This window comes from Poromitra crassiceps (genome assembly GCF_964638095.1).
Source record: "Poromitra crassiceps genome assembly, chromosome: 15".
Lineage (NCBI taxonomy): Eukaryota > Metazoa > Chordata > Actinopteri > Beryciformes > Melamphaidae > Poromitra > Poromitra crassiceps.
Genome location: NC_139634.1, coordinates 40189593 through 40205089, shown reverse-complemented (window position 1 = coordinate 40205089; position 15497 = coordinate 40189593). Strand labels below are relative to the sequence as shown.

Sequence of the window (15497 nt, the reverse complement as noted above, 5' to 3'; positions counted from 1 at the left end):
CACACACACACACACACACACACACACACACACACACACACACACACACACGCACACACACACAAAGGTCCACAGCTCATGTATGGAATGTGATAGCAGAGTATTTATAGAGACAGGAGGGAGCAGTTGTTGTTTTCACCAACAGAATAACTTTCCATGGGACAGCAGCTGCCCCGTTTACTGTTACTGTCACCCCCCCCCCCCCCTACACACACACACACACCTACACCTACACACACACCTACACACACACACACCTACACACACACACCTACACACACACACACCTACACACACACACACACACACACACACACACACACACACACACACACACACCTACACACACACACACACACACACACACACACACACACACACCTACACACACACACACACACACACACACACACACACACACACACCCACACACACACACACACACACACACACACACACACACACACACACACACACACACCTACACACACACACACACACACACACACACACACACACACACACACCTACACACACACACACACACACACACACACCTACACTTACACACACACCTACACCTACACACACACACCTACACACACACACACACACACACACACACACCTACACACACACACACACACACACACACACACCTACACACACACACACACACACACACACACACACACACACACACACCTACGCCCCCAGAATGATGCCCTTGCGGATATAAACGCACTTAGAAATGGCTTTCTGTGTAAAAAGGCAACGCTGGCTTATTTGCGGGCCTTCCTAACGACACTATTGCGGGACCTCTGTGTAAAGGAAGCTTATAATAGGCAACGGTATGAAACAAATCATGATAAAAACATGCATCCCTCCTTCCATTTTCTCTCTGCTCCTCCAGCTCAGCTGAGAGCTCCTTTGCCCAGTATCTTCCTCCAGCTACTGAAAACTTGCTTCTGTTTTGGCCTGACATGCTGTGATGCATCCTTGTGGTCAACTTCCGGCCTGTAGACAGCGCTGTTGCTCCACAACGCTGGGGGACCAGGCATGCCCGTAGCTACTATTGAGGACACAGAGGTCATGACCTCGGTATTTTCTAAAAAACAAAACAAAAAAACGATTTTTATTTTTTTATTTTTTATTTTTTATTTTTTTTAGGAAAATAGCGCCGGCCCCCAGAACTATTCATCTGTCATTGATGTTTTAAAGCCCTCATAAATAACATGATATATGACAGTTGATCAGAAATGCAACAATTTGCTTCCTCTCTGTGTGCTATAGAAGGAAGAGACATAACTCACCACAACGTTCAGATTTAGCATTGGGGCTAGATTGGGGCTAGACTTTGGGGACAGTTCTTTTGAAGTGACTCCCCCTGTAAGTGATGTTTGTGTAGATGGGCCATTGTATTTAATTGAGCAGTATTCTGCCATATGTGACTTGTATGCAGAATATATATTATGTGGGGAGACATTTATTTTTTGTATCATTGTAAAGGAACAGCACAGTAAAGACGATATTAATCTAATATGATGTCTGTAGTTCTTTATAGATCTAGCCTCTTAATTTCACTCTCAAAGTGCACCAGATTGAAGCATTTTACTTTAAAATTGACACAATTTTCTAACCCCCCCCCCCCGGACCCCCCATGCCGCGCTAAAATGACCTCGGTATTAACAAACCCTGGCTATGGCCATGGGACCAGGCCTCGCATGTGTTTCCACCAATCTCAATACAAAAACCTGTCAGTTTTACTGATGTCTTGCTTTCACATGTGCAAAAAAAGAGCAAAAAGTTCCAGCAAAATCAGATGAAATAGATACATATAGAGAGGCAAAGTGACGGCCTACTTCCTGCTTCAGCACTGTACCAGAGATTTTCATCCACCATTTATTTTCCCATAGACATTTCATAAAATGCTTATATAAAATAGTTTTACTTGGTCAAACCAAACGGTTCAGATATATTTAGAAACAGGAGAGACCACTTAACATTTCACTCAGACCAAAATGTAACAAAATTGCGGATTTAAAGAAAATGTGTTTTCGATGTAGTTTTCGTCCGAGTGAAATGTTCTATGGTCTCTCCCGATTCTGAATATAGCTGAACCGTTTGGTTTGAACAAGTAAAACTATTTTTATAAGCATTTTACCAAATGTCTATGGGAAAATAAAGGGCGGATAAAAATCTCTGGTGCAGTGCTGAAGCAGTAAGTACGGTCACTTTGCCTCTCTATTATGGTATAATGTTCTTCTCCTATCACCACCCAGAGGCGGTCCTTCCACCAGGCCGATCAGGCAGCCGCCTGGAGCCTCGTCCACTAGAGGGCCTCGCAGACCAGAGCATTTCGTTTTTAGTATCTCCCGAGTCCGTCCCTACCACCGGCCTCCCCCTCCCCCCGCCCCCACAAACACTTCCCCGTTTCTTCTGGACTGGTCAATCCAAACGAATATAAAAAATAAACCTGACTATCATCATTCATGTTGTATCACCCACATTTCACACTCTCACTCACAAAGTAATATGGACGATCTATTTCATTTGATTTCCACCACTTGGGATCGATCGAGTTAGCGTTGTCATTTGCGTGATGAGCAGTCGGTACTGTGACACTGTAACACCACCACTTGCATTATCACGTTCAGTGTGTTTACTTGTCAGTCAGTATCAGAGGCAGAGAGGCTTTATATCAGCAGCATCTAGCTAGCCGCAGTAGAAGTTGTAGAACACAATGAAGCGTTTTCAGAGTGGAGCACAGAAGAAAAAGAGGAAGTTGGAACAGGGGAAGTTTAATGAAAGTTTGACCAAGATGACAAAATTCTTAAAAAAAAACGCTGACTTGACGGAGGACGAGGAGCAGCGAGCAGCTGCAACGTTAATTGAAGCAGCACCAGGTGAGCGTGAGTTAGCTAACAACAACGCTAGCACTAGCAGCCATGCTAGCTCTAGGCTGCCTCTGCCTGCGTCTGCTGGTGCTGTGGCGGCAGCTAATGTCACAACGCGCGGGGAGAACGCCTGCCACGCCTCGGAGGATAAAAGTGACAGTGACAGAGCCGAGTCACCCACGGTGACCACCACCGATAATACCGATGATGATGATGATGATGACAGAGGCAGAGAGGACGCGCAGCAGGCGGCTGATGTTACTACGTTAACGTGGGAGTCGGTGTCGGACTTGGACGAGGAGGAGGATGAAAGTGTCAGAGCCTCAGCCACGGATGATGATGACAGTGGTGTCAGTGACACAGAGCAGCAGCAACCCAGTGAGCCCACCACAAATCAGACACTGCTCTCCCTGTGATCTACTGACCTCCTGCCTGGCTGTGAAGCTGTAACCTGCTCAGATCTCCTACTGCCTGTGAAGCTGTGACCTGCTCTCCCTGTGATCTACTGACCTCCTGCCTGGCTGTGAAGCTGTAACCTGCTCAGATCTCCTACAGTAAGTAATAGTTTTGAATTTCAAATGTTTCTAGTTATTCAATGATATATTTTTCAGTGGAAGTCATCTCTCATTGTGTTAAACCTGCCCATGCCTTTTTCTCTCTCTCTTTCAACATAGAATTATGTCAGCATCCAGACCAGACCTCCATGACCATGTGCATGACCCTGCTCACTCACCTGCTGCCTGGCTGTGACCTGCTCTCACATTATGATCTCCTACTGCCTGTGAAGCTGTGACCTGCTCTCCCTGTGATCTACTGACCTCCTGCCTGGCTGTGAAGCTGTAACCTGCTCAGATCTCCTACTGCCTGTGAAGCTGTGACCTGCTCTCCCTGTGATCTACTGACCTCCTGCCTGGCTGTGAAGCTGTAACCTGCTCAGATCTCCTACTGCCTGTGAAGCTGTGACCTGCTCTCCCTGTGATCTACTGACCTCCTGCCTGGCTGTGAAGCTGTAACCTGCTCAGATCTCCTACTGCCTGTGAGGATGTGACCTGCTCTCCCTGTGATCTACTGACCTGCTGCCTGGCTGTGATTAACAGCTAAACTCCAGCACACACACACACACACACACACACACACACACACAGTAAGTTAAGGATACAGTTGTACACTAATCTTTTCATCTTATAGACAACACAAGGGTTTACATTGCAAATGTTTCTAGTTATTCAATGAGATATTTTTCAGTGGAAGTCATCTCTCTCCTCCTTAAGTTATTTACTTGTCCCCTTCTCTTCTTCTCTCTTCCAATGTCTCTCTCCAGGTTGTTCCAACATCCCAACATCATACATGATGACCTGACTGCCTGTGGCTGTGATGTGGTGATCATCTGAGTGTGTGGTGTCACTGGTGTGATCTGAGCATGTTTTATTAATTAAAGGCTATATACTTATATTACTATTGCCACATTGTCTTCTTCTAACTGACTGGTTATTCTGGTGACTATTCTGGTCAAGTCTGGTCAATGAAGCATAATCATTATGCATTATGAAGCATGATTATGCCCATTGAATCTGAGGGGGGATGTAACTTCAAACAGCCTCTAAATATGGCAAAAATACGTCCAAAAAAGGTAAAATTTTTTTCCGGCGGCGCCCCTTCGGGGCGCCACCGGAAGGGACCCCGCCGGCGGCGCCCCTTCGGGGCGCCACCGGTAGGGGCCTCCTTCGTGGCTTGGCCTGGAGCCTCCAGATGCCCAGGACCCCCTCTGTCACCACCCCCCAACGCACACGCGCACACACACACACACACACACACACACACACACACACACACACACACACACACACACACACACACGTGTTTTGCTGTCTGTTGGGAGGAGACGCTCCACCAGCTGTGATGTCACCTGATAGAAATGTGATGATATGAGGAGGTTCACAGCACGGTTGAGACAGACGCCGCTGGCTTTCAGTAACCTTCTGTGTGTTCAGAAGACCAGAGGAGACTGAGGCAAGATGGCCTCGTCCTTACAGTCACATTAGCTGTGTTCAGAATGGTTCACTCATTCACTCACTCACTATTCCCCATGTGGTGTTCATCATATACGAGGGATCAGCAGCCGAGCAGCATTTTGGTCAACGGCAATGGGACCCTATGGAGCGTGAGCTTTGGGAGGCTAGAGTGTCTGCCTCTAGCCGGCTGACTCTGTTTACATTTTTTAAAACTGCGACAGTTCACACGACTTTAACACGACATGTATATATTCTACATCAAACTCTTGAGCTACTTCTGCTCTCACTCAGAATGTCAAAATATAAGCAATGTGATGTATAGTTTTTGAGATATTAACGTTTGTTTGGCGCAACTCATACGAATAACTGCCGTGGGGTTCCGCAATCCTGGGTGGCAAGTGACGTCACGCTGATTCGTCCTCTAGTGAAGTGAACTATATGGTGAACAATCAAATGAATTTCGGACACTACACCGATTTTTTTCCTGAAGATCACTGCGTCACAAGATGCGCCGGGTATTCACTTGACGCAAGCATAACCAAACCACGCCCACTATCACATAAACAAACCACGCCCACTATCACATAAAAAAAACGAACTCTCCAGCAGACTGAAATGTCCGCAGGTAGTATTGATGTTGCATGTTTTGACTGCTAAATGATGATAAATTGTTGAAATTCTAATTATGTGGAACATGTTGTTTTGTCAACTATGGTCTGGTCTCCTCATAGCAAGCTGTGCTGGTCAAGTAGTTCACGAGCTTGTTAGCTCACGAGCTAGCATTCTTCTACTTCAGTGAGACGACGGCAAGATGGCCTCCTCCCAGCAGGATAACAATACAAATAATAATACAAATAATAATACAAATAATAATACAAATAATACAATAATACAAATAATAATACAGCAACAACTTGGCAGTCGGAAAGCACAAATGTCTGCCAACACTGACAAATTCTACAACATATATACATAAGGTGACATGCAGATTTTACAATTCCCAAAAACTCCTTCCCAAACTGGGATATGCGTACCCCCCTAGGGGTATGTGGAGGTACTAAAAAGGGTACTTGAGAGAAAGGAGAAATGTTAGAATAATTCAGGAAAATAAATGACACCAACACGTCAAAAATAATGCTGCTGAGGAGGCACTAATTGCAACTCTTTCACTCCATTTCTTATTTTGTCTATCTATCTATCTATCTATCTATCTATCTATCTATCTATCTATCTATCCATCTATCTATATCTATCTATCTATCTATCTATCTATCTATCTATCTATCTATCTATCTATAGATGATGTCGTAGTGATGTCATAAGACCACTGATGATCTCATCAGTGATGTCATAAGACTACTGATGTCATCAGTGATGTCATAAGAGCAAAATCATCTGATGACATCACTGATGATGTCATAGGCACTGATGTAATGCTTTTTTTTTTGCAAGATTATTTTTGGGGCATTTTGCCTTTATTAGACAGGACAGTAGACAGACAGGAAAGGTGGGGAGAGAGAGGGGATGACATGCGGCAAAGGACCTCGGGTCGGATTCGAACCCGTGTCAGCCGCGTGAAGGACTACCAGGTGAGCCACCAGGATGCACTGGCACTGATGTAAACACACACACACACACACACACACCCGCACGCATGTAAACTTAAGGGCAATAACATTTTGTGAGCACCACACACACACACACACACACACACACACCCGTGCGCCAACAGTGCAGGCATGGCAACTCAGCAGTCGAGCTGTGTATTATTAATACGTATTATTATTATTAACGTATGTGAGCTGCTCGGCAAGCTGCAGGGTGGGCGAGCCCGCACAGCGGGCAAGCCTAGGAATCAAGCGCGCGAGATGCCTTAGTATATAAAAGGGGCAAGTGGGCAATCTCTGTTCTCTGTGTTCTCTATTTCAATGTTTGTCCCACTGATGATGTCATAGTGATGTCATAATCGCAAAATCATCTTATGACATCACTGATAATGTCATAGGCACCGATGATGTCATAGTGATGTCATAAGAGCTCACAGCAAGAAGGTCCATCCCATGCAGGTCCTTTCTGTGTGGAGTTTGCATGTCCGTGTTCGCGTGGGTTTCCTCCAGGTGCTCCGGTTTCTTCCCACCGAAGACATGCTAGAAAGACCTCAACAGCAGAGGATGGTGTCCAGCACGTTAAAAGAAGTCACGCACAGGTGTCCACCTGTAACGGATAATATCAAGAACCCCCCCAGGAGGACCATTATACTCGACTTTGAGTGCTCGCCGTCACCGATGATGATGATAGGCCTACAGTCCACTCTGTAATGATATGTAGGCCTACAGTACATGTCCACCCTGTTAATACACACTAAGCCGCCTAAGGACCCCGCATGAGGACCCTCATATACTCCACTTGGAGTAGTCTCGCTGGCCAGCCTCCTCTCCCTACCGTGAGAGTCGTCTGGCTGCACGGAAACAGGCTACTGGGTTAAAGCCCTTCCCTGCTCTACAGCTGCTCCCCATTGGAGCGACTGTTTCAGTCACGGTCGGATGTCCGCTCCCGACTTATTACAAGCTCTGTCTTTGGCTCCGACCATGTCAATCAGAGCGGCGGCTTCCGCTCCCTCCTCCCTGTGTGTCGCTGTAAACAGTGCCCTGCAGCCTCAGTGAAAACAACAACGCTAACTAGCTAGCAAGCTAACGGCAGAAACCTACACGCTAACTCATTGCTACACGCTGAAAATGGCAAGTTGGATTGTTGGAAACTATTTTCCAAGGGCACTGCCGCCAAGCACCGCCCATCGCAATCCCACAATGGAGACCTGCGCGGCGCCAGACTCTTCTCACGGTAGGGAGGGGAGGCTGGCCAGCGAGACTAACTTTGAGTGATCACCGTTGTTGATAGGCCTAACAGAGGGGCATTGAATTTTAAGTTTTTCTTTTTTCCCGTCTTTATTTTTTGTTTTTGCTCCAAGCGAAAGGTTTTACGGTCACTCATGATTCAGTAGCTCATGGGTTGGCTTGGTTCCAGCCGTAAAACTCGTTATATAATAAGGATTTTTCAAAATGTCTATGGAGGAAATTAATGGCAAATTCACTTCCGGGGCAAGAGATGTCCCGTGCTCCCCCAGGGGCTTCCTCCGTATATAACCCCCCCACTAAAAACATGCAGAAGATCAGATCGTCATCGTCATCCGACCAGTGACGACAACATCCGAAGTTGGTCCCCGGGCGCTGTACGAGAAAGCGACCACTGCTCCTGGCCTGCCCCCCGGAGGAAAGGACATGCCTGGATGGGTTAAATGCAGAGGACACTTTTCACCGGCCACCGTCAGCATGAGTGTGTTGTGGCCGCATGCATGTATTGTGGTGTTCGTGTGACAATAAAAGACGGGGCTTGTCCCGTTACGAGAGTTTACGAGAGAGAGTTTAGAGACTAGAGAGATAACAGGTCAAGTTTACCTGTTACCTGGTCAACTATGATCAAAACAGTCATTCTGCTACTACATGTTTTAATTATGTTCACTTCTTGTAAATGAAATAAGGCTGAAGATTAGCAATACATCAGTTTGTTGTGGGGCCATCTGGAACCCCCGCAAGGACTCCTGGTGGACCCCAGAGTGATAACCACTGGTCTATACGCAGGGGTTCTCAAATGGGGGTCTGGGGACCCCCAGGGGTCCTTGAGGGGGTAATTTATTTGAGCTGTAATTCCATTCATAAGTAACACAATGACTAGTTTGGTCATGGCTTTTATACACGGTCTGTAATAAAACATCTAAAAGCATCAATCTTATTATCATATGGGGGACCGTGCGACAAAATCCTGTCAAATGGGGTCCGTGGTCTAATCTTTGTCAGTTCAGGGGTCCTTCATGTGAAAACATTTGAGAACAACTGGCTTAATAGTACAAGATGTCACACAGAAGGCAACTCTGCTGGCCTACTGTGAACAGAAAGCCTACTGTGAACAGAAAGCAACTCTGCTGGCCTACTGTGAACAGAAGGCATCTCTGCTGGCCTACTGTGAACAGAAGGCATCTCTGCTGGCCTACTGTGAACAGAAGGCATCTCTGCTGGCCTACTGTGAACAGAAAGCAACTCTGCTGGCCTACTGTTAACAGAAAGCAACTCTGCTAGCCTACTGGCCTACTGTGAACAGAAGGCATCTCTGCTGGCCTACTGTGAACAGAAAGCAACTCTGCTAGCCTACTGTGAACAGAAGGCATCTCTGCTGGCCTACTGTGAACAGAAGGTAACTCTGCTGGCCTACTGTGAACAGAAGGCAACTCTGCTGGCCTACTGTGAACAGAAGGTAACTCTGCTGGCCTACTGTGAACAGAAGGCAACTCTGCTGGCCTACTGTGAACAGAAGGTAACTCTGCTGGCCTACTGTGAACAGAAGGCAACTCTGCTGGCCTACTGTGAACAGAAGGCAACTCTGCTGGCCTACTGTGAACAGAAGGTAACTCTGCTGGCCTACTGTGAACAGAAGGTAACTCTGCTGGCCTACTGTGAACAGAAGGTAACTCTGCTGGCCTACTGTGAACAGAAGGTAACTCTGCTGGCCTACTGTAAAAGGGAGATTTCTGAGCTTGAAAGCAAGGTGTCAGCCTGGGCTTATACCCTACCACAGTAGGCCTATTAAACCTGACAAATCTGCCAGCTAGCTCATGCATGTTTCAATTGAAAATGCAATGCAATGTGAATTGGTCTGGCAATGCAGACTGTTGATGTGATGTTTATAAACCTACAGAGGGTGGTTTCTGCTAGAGCTCCACCAGCCTACATGGTCAAAGGCTTACGAGGTGTCAGGCAAGGGCCTCCTCAGTAGCCTACCGCGGGCAGGAGGCTGAGCTATGCGGAGTATGCAGTTTGGTTTGGATATGTACAGAACATACAAACCCACCCAGCCAGGCCTCAATCAGCCAGCCAGAAACACACAGAGAGAACAGCCAACCGCTGGGAAAGGAAACAGAGGTTTCATGTGCACCGATAAGACCTTTAGTTTCTTTCTTTATATATATATATATATCACTTTATATATATATATATCACTTTACCGGTCGCTGCGTTGTCTGCACTTTACTGATCGCTGTGCACTTTAATGCTACCTTGCACATTTATCGGTCATTGTGTGTCACAAACAAGGTTCTTGATGTTTTATTTAGCCTTTTATTTATTCTTAACTACATGCATGTAACATGTTAACATTGTTCTTGTCTGTGTTTTTATCTGTATGTCTATCCGCACACTGTAGCTCCCGTATATATATATATATATATATATATATATATATATATATATATATATATATATATATATATATATATATATATATATATATACATATACATACAGTATATATATATATATATGGGTATATATATATGGGGCCATGTAACCTGTTGACCGCAGGTTACATCACTGATGATGTGTCTAGCTTACCATAAGGTTTGTGTAAAATCAGTATATATATATACAAGAAATAAACTAAAACGACACTCTTGAACCAAATCACACACAATAGGCTATTCTATGGTTAGGTTTAGGTTATATGTGATGTCCTTATATGTGATCTCCTTTTGATAACTAATGTAATAGCATTTTTCTTTTTCTTTTTTACTTCTAGTCACTGAGCCTACCCTGAAATTGTTTGGAGCCCCCGGGCCGGCTCGCCTCCCACATTGAAAACCTCTATAGACCAGTGATTCTCAACATTTTTCATAATAAGGACCCCTAATTTAGTCAACACTAAAGCCACAGACTCCCATTTGATAACATTTTATCTTCATACAATACAATTATTACCTGATACAATTCATCAGGTACTGGGGACGGGACCCCCTTGCCCTTGGAACCCCTTCAAGGACCCCTGGCAGGGGCGGACTGCATAATCGGGCACGTCGGGCAAATGCCCGGTGGCCTGGCCAGGCCACTCACTGAACAGCAGGCCAGGCGCCGCCTACTGGTTTACTAGTGGTTTTATTACTTTATTCAGGGTTAAAGTGGGTGCATCTCATTGTAAAATTGGACTTGGCCCAAATTGGGCTTCAAACAGCCCAAATTGGGCTTCAAACGGCCCAAATCAGGCTTCAAACGGCCCAAATCTGGCTTTAAACGACCCAAATTCGGCGTCAAATGGCCCAAATCTGGCTTCAAACGGCCCAAATTGAGCTTCAAACGGCCCAAATTTTTCGCCGCCGCCCTTCGGACGCCGGCACGCGCGTCAGCCAATATCGGCCTGGCCTGCTTGGTATCTAATGCCCGGCCTGAATTATGATCCCAGTCCACCCCCAACCCCTGGTGGTCCTCGGACCCCACGTTGACAACTACTGGTAGACAATAAACCTTTTGGTAGGCCTGCTGTGCCACAACTTTATTTACAAGCATATTTTAAAATAAAGCCACATCTGTTCCTTCTCAGCTGATCATTTGGGGACATTATCACAATGACCAAAATATGAAGTGCTGTGGAATTAAGTGAGTTAGTATATTCTATAAATAGGCCTACGTGCCAAAATAGGTAGCCTAGATTATCATAGCGCTGTGATTTTAGTGAATAAACGCTTCTGAAAACCAAATGACAAACAGTCACTCCAGACTGAAACATTTTGTGCGCCATTAGCGTTGGTATGCGCAGCTTTTCTCAGCTGTACGGTAACCGTTTAAATCACAGACAATAGAGCTTCTACTGCGCATGTCACAGATCTCCACCGCCCGTGTTGTGTGAAACGGCACGCTGACCGGCTTCACATGCTGCTTGGAGAGCTGCTGAGCTCGCGTCATCACAGTTTGGATTCATGCTGCGTTCATGTACTGTCGTAAAGATTAACATTACAATCTCACATGAACGACAAAGAAGAGGAAGCATTGTAATGATCAGTGTTGGTGGTAACTCATTACAAAAGTAACGTATTACATGTAATATATTACTTTTAGCATTAACTCATTAATCAAACTGATAGGATTTCAGTAATAGGCTAGTTACTTTGTCAAGTAACACAAGTTGCACAATTAATTTCGTTGAAAAAAAAAATCAAAGCACAAATAAAGATACAATCATTTCCTCATAAAATTGTGTGTCTTTATGCAAATAACCACTGTAAGTGACAATAACAACGGAAAAGGATAACATTTAGAATTTTGGACATTTACATGACTTCAAGGCGATTTAAATTATTTTTCTGGATGGTTCCAGGATGGCGATGTCATTCTGCTACTGCTGTTATTTTGGTGAAAGTAATGCAACAGTAGTGTAATAAGTATTACTGTACACAGACAGTAATATTGTAAAGTAACTTATTACATTCAAGTGAAAGTAACTAGTAATATGTAATATATTAAATTTTGAAAGTAACTTGTCCAACACTGGTAATGATGGGATATAATAATTACATTTGATAGTAGCCATGCTGTAGTAGGCTATACACTTTTAGGTGTTCTTACTCACATACATAATAACTAACAATTAATAACACACACAAAAACAACTTTATTCTCAGTCCATCCACAGTGCCAGAAGCCTAATCTATGGCAAATTCCTGCATCTATCAATCTCTGATGATGATGATGATGATGATTATATATATTTTTTTTTTTTACCTATTCTTCCAAAATGCTTATTCTTTGTTCTCCATTATAATGAGATGATAAAAGCTACATATGTCTTCTTCTTCTTCTTCTTCTTCTTCTTCTTCTTCTTCTTCTTCTTCTATTGTTATCATTTTTATTGTCATCGTTGTTGTTGTAAACAGTGAGTGTTGTAAACAATGGCAAAAATTCAACATGATTTTAAAGTTGGGCCTCACTAAAAAGGAAACACCTTTGATAAACACGACCGATGAAACGAGCAGCTTACGAGGAGCGCCTGAAGGCAGCACCGGCAGGCCCCGCCCCCTCTGGCAGCCTTGGCGGTGCGTTCAGAGAGAGGAGGTGAGCGGAGGAGAGGAGAGGAGAGGAGAGAGGAGAGGAGGTTTTTTGTCCGTTTGAAAGTTTAACTTGTCAACAGAGAGCAGAGGGGAGGAGAAGGTCCAGAGAGGAGCACACACACCGGAGAGGAGGCATGGGCTGCACCCACAGCAAGGTGGGTGACGCACCGGGGGCACCAGTAGCTACAGCACAGCAGATGTACTAAAGTCGAGTAAATGGCAGAGTTGAGTTCAGGGTGTTTGGGGGGAAGTTAGTTTGCAGCAGAGAGAGAGAGAGGAAGCTCATTAACAGGCTATTGTCGTGACTGAGGCATGGTGGTGACCGAGGAGGACGTGAGCTGCACGGAAAATGAACCACCAGTTTGCGTTGTATTCTTCATTTATTCGTTAGAAAAATGTGTTTCGCGAAGAAGAAACCCGATTGAGTTTGTGTGAATCTAGTGGAAATGTAACGGTTAACGTTAGATATGAAAACATATTGCACCTTTGTTTTCTCTCTCTCTCTCACACACACAGCATCTGTTTCCAATCTGGCATCTTCTGACGGTTAACGTAACCGTTTCCCACGGTGGCTGCTATCAAACCTGAGTAAAAAACCACTATAATACTAATAATACTTCTATAGGGACAGGTAGTGTTTCTCTGGTATTCAATAGTCCGTTTACGGTGACTTTAACCTCCCCTTATCAATATTCTTATAGTGTTTATGTTACTCAGTTAGTGCCTTTAGCTATAGCTTCACCATTTTATGATAATGCAAGAGGATAATATACCAATAACAACTTAGTGTCTTAAATAGTGACTTTAAAGTGACTTTATTGCATCTAGTTATCCTCTGCTATCAACACTATAATAATCCTACTGGGCCTTAAAGTGTGTTTATGTTACTTGCTATTGTCTTAAATTGACTGTCTGTTAGTTTTATCTCCTAAAATATCACTATAATATTCGAGTAATATTAGCAATAGTAACTTACAGTGTCTGTGTTACTCAACAGTGAGTTAAAGGAACAGTTCAACCAGTTTTGTACCATTACAAAATCAGTAGTATATCAGAAAACGGTTTCATTAGTTTGACAGTTATTGAGACTTGATTAGAGTTAAGTTGTGGACCAGTGATGTCATGCACGCACAAATTATATATTGCTAACATTATACAAATCATAATTTGGACTTCCAGTATGTTTATGTTACGCAATAGTGACTTTGTAGTTGTACTTTATGGTAGTTTTCTCTCAAGCTATTCTAATAGTCCACTGATATACCAGTAACTTACAGTGTCGGTGCTCCTCAATAGGGAGCCAAAGTAAAGGTCACTTACTGCCTCTCAGTGTACCGGCGTCTGAAAAAATATGAATGGTGGTGAACGGAGAGAGACGCGACTCTTTTTGATCCTGTTTGAATTGTGCCACGGGGTACACATTTTTTTGTGTCTTTGTCAATTTAAAAGATAACTGCATGTCAAGAAAGTTGCAGTTTGTCCTGAAACTGAAACGTAAGGTTTAGTTTTACAAGACAAGATACAAGATACTTTTATTGCCACACAACCAGGTTGGTGGTATTTAGTTTCAGTACAGTTTACTGTGAAGCTCTGCGAGAGACAGGACATACAAGAATACATTTAACATTTAACCCCTCTTCCCAACAATAAATACATAAGTACAGCACACAAACAAGTCAAACAGTCCAACAGGTGTTTAGAGGGTGTGAGGCCTAAGGGGGGAGAGGAAGTGGGGGACCGATAGAGTTCAGGGTTCGTATGGTTTGTCAATCAACTACATCCTCGTGTTGCACAATATACGTCACACCATCAACAACATGGACTGGTGGGAGAGATGTCACTTATGCTACTGGTTGTGTGTATTTTTCTGATTTATAACTTAGGGTGGTTTCTCACTGTGAACGTTTGCTTTCGTGGCGTCAAGTGCCGCCCCTCCCCTCTCCCCCGCTGGTCAGCTTTCACATTACCACATTTCTTCCGCGCTCGGGAACGGAACACTTGAAGAGTACACTTAACATCAACTACGCCTGGAGTGTATCCTCGCCCGTGTGTTGTCTATGTGGTTCGGTACGGTTGGCGTTCACATTCGCAAGTGTTCCGTTCCCCGGCACGCCAAAGCGTTCCCCAGACCCCCTTTTCAAGTGGACCCAGTCACGGTTCCCCGCCCGGGTGCGGAACGGAACGTTCACACACTCATCAAACGTTCCGGGACCTGGGGTCAATTTGGGGACAAGTGTGCTCGGGAACGGTACCGGGGCGCCAGTGTGAAAGCACCCTTATATAGTGCCACAGTTTGACCACAAACTGCGACTTTCTTGACTTGCAACGTTATCGTTTACATTGACAAACATATGTGGCACAATTCAAACGGGATCAAAAAGAGTCGCGTCTCTCTCCGTTGACCACATTCATATTTTTTCCAGACGCTGGTACGCTGAGAGAGGCAGGAAGTGACGTTCACTTTGGCTCCCTATAGTGACTTTATCTTCCTTAATGGTGTTATTGTCTCCTATGAAATCACTATAATCTTCCTATAGTCGTGGTTTAGGGGCATATAGTGTTTCTAAGGTGTTCAATAGTGAGTAAAGAGACTTTTTATTGCACCTTATATTAAGATAATTGTTTGATCTCCTCTGCTATCACTATAATATTCCTCCTGGGACT

General features: G+C 44.4%; 1 protein-coding gene across 1 annotated transcript in view; it reads left to right on the top strand.

The window, feature by feature from the left end:
• The first annotated feature begins 12870 nt into the window (after window positions 1-12870).
• ccdc69 (coiled-coil domain containing 69) overlaps window positions 12871-15497 on the top strand; it is a 39034-nt gene continuing 36407 nt past the window's right edge. The window contains exon 1 of the mRNA XM_083651328.1: window positions 12871-12988. Within this exon, the coding sequence (XP_083507454.1) occupies window positions 12968-12988 (21 nt within the window). The 5' untranslated portion in view covers window positions 12871-12967. The remainder of the gene's footprint in view (window positions 12989-15497) is intronic.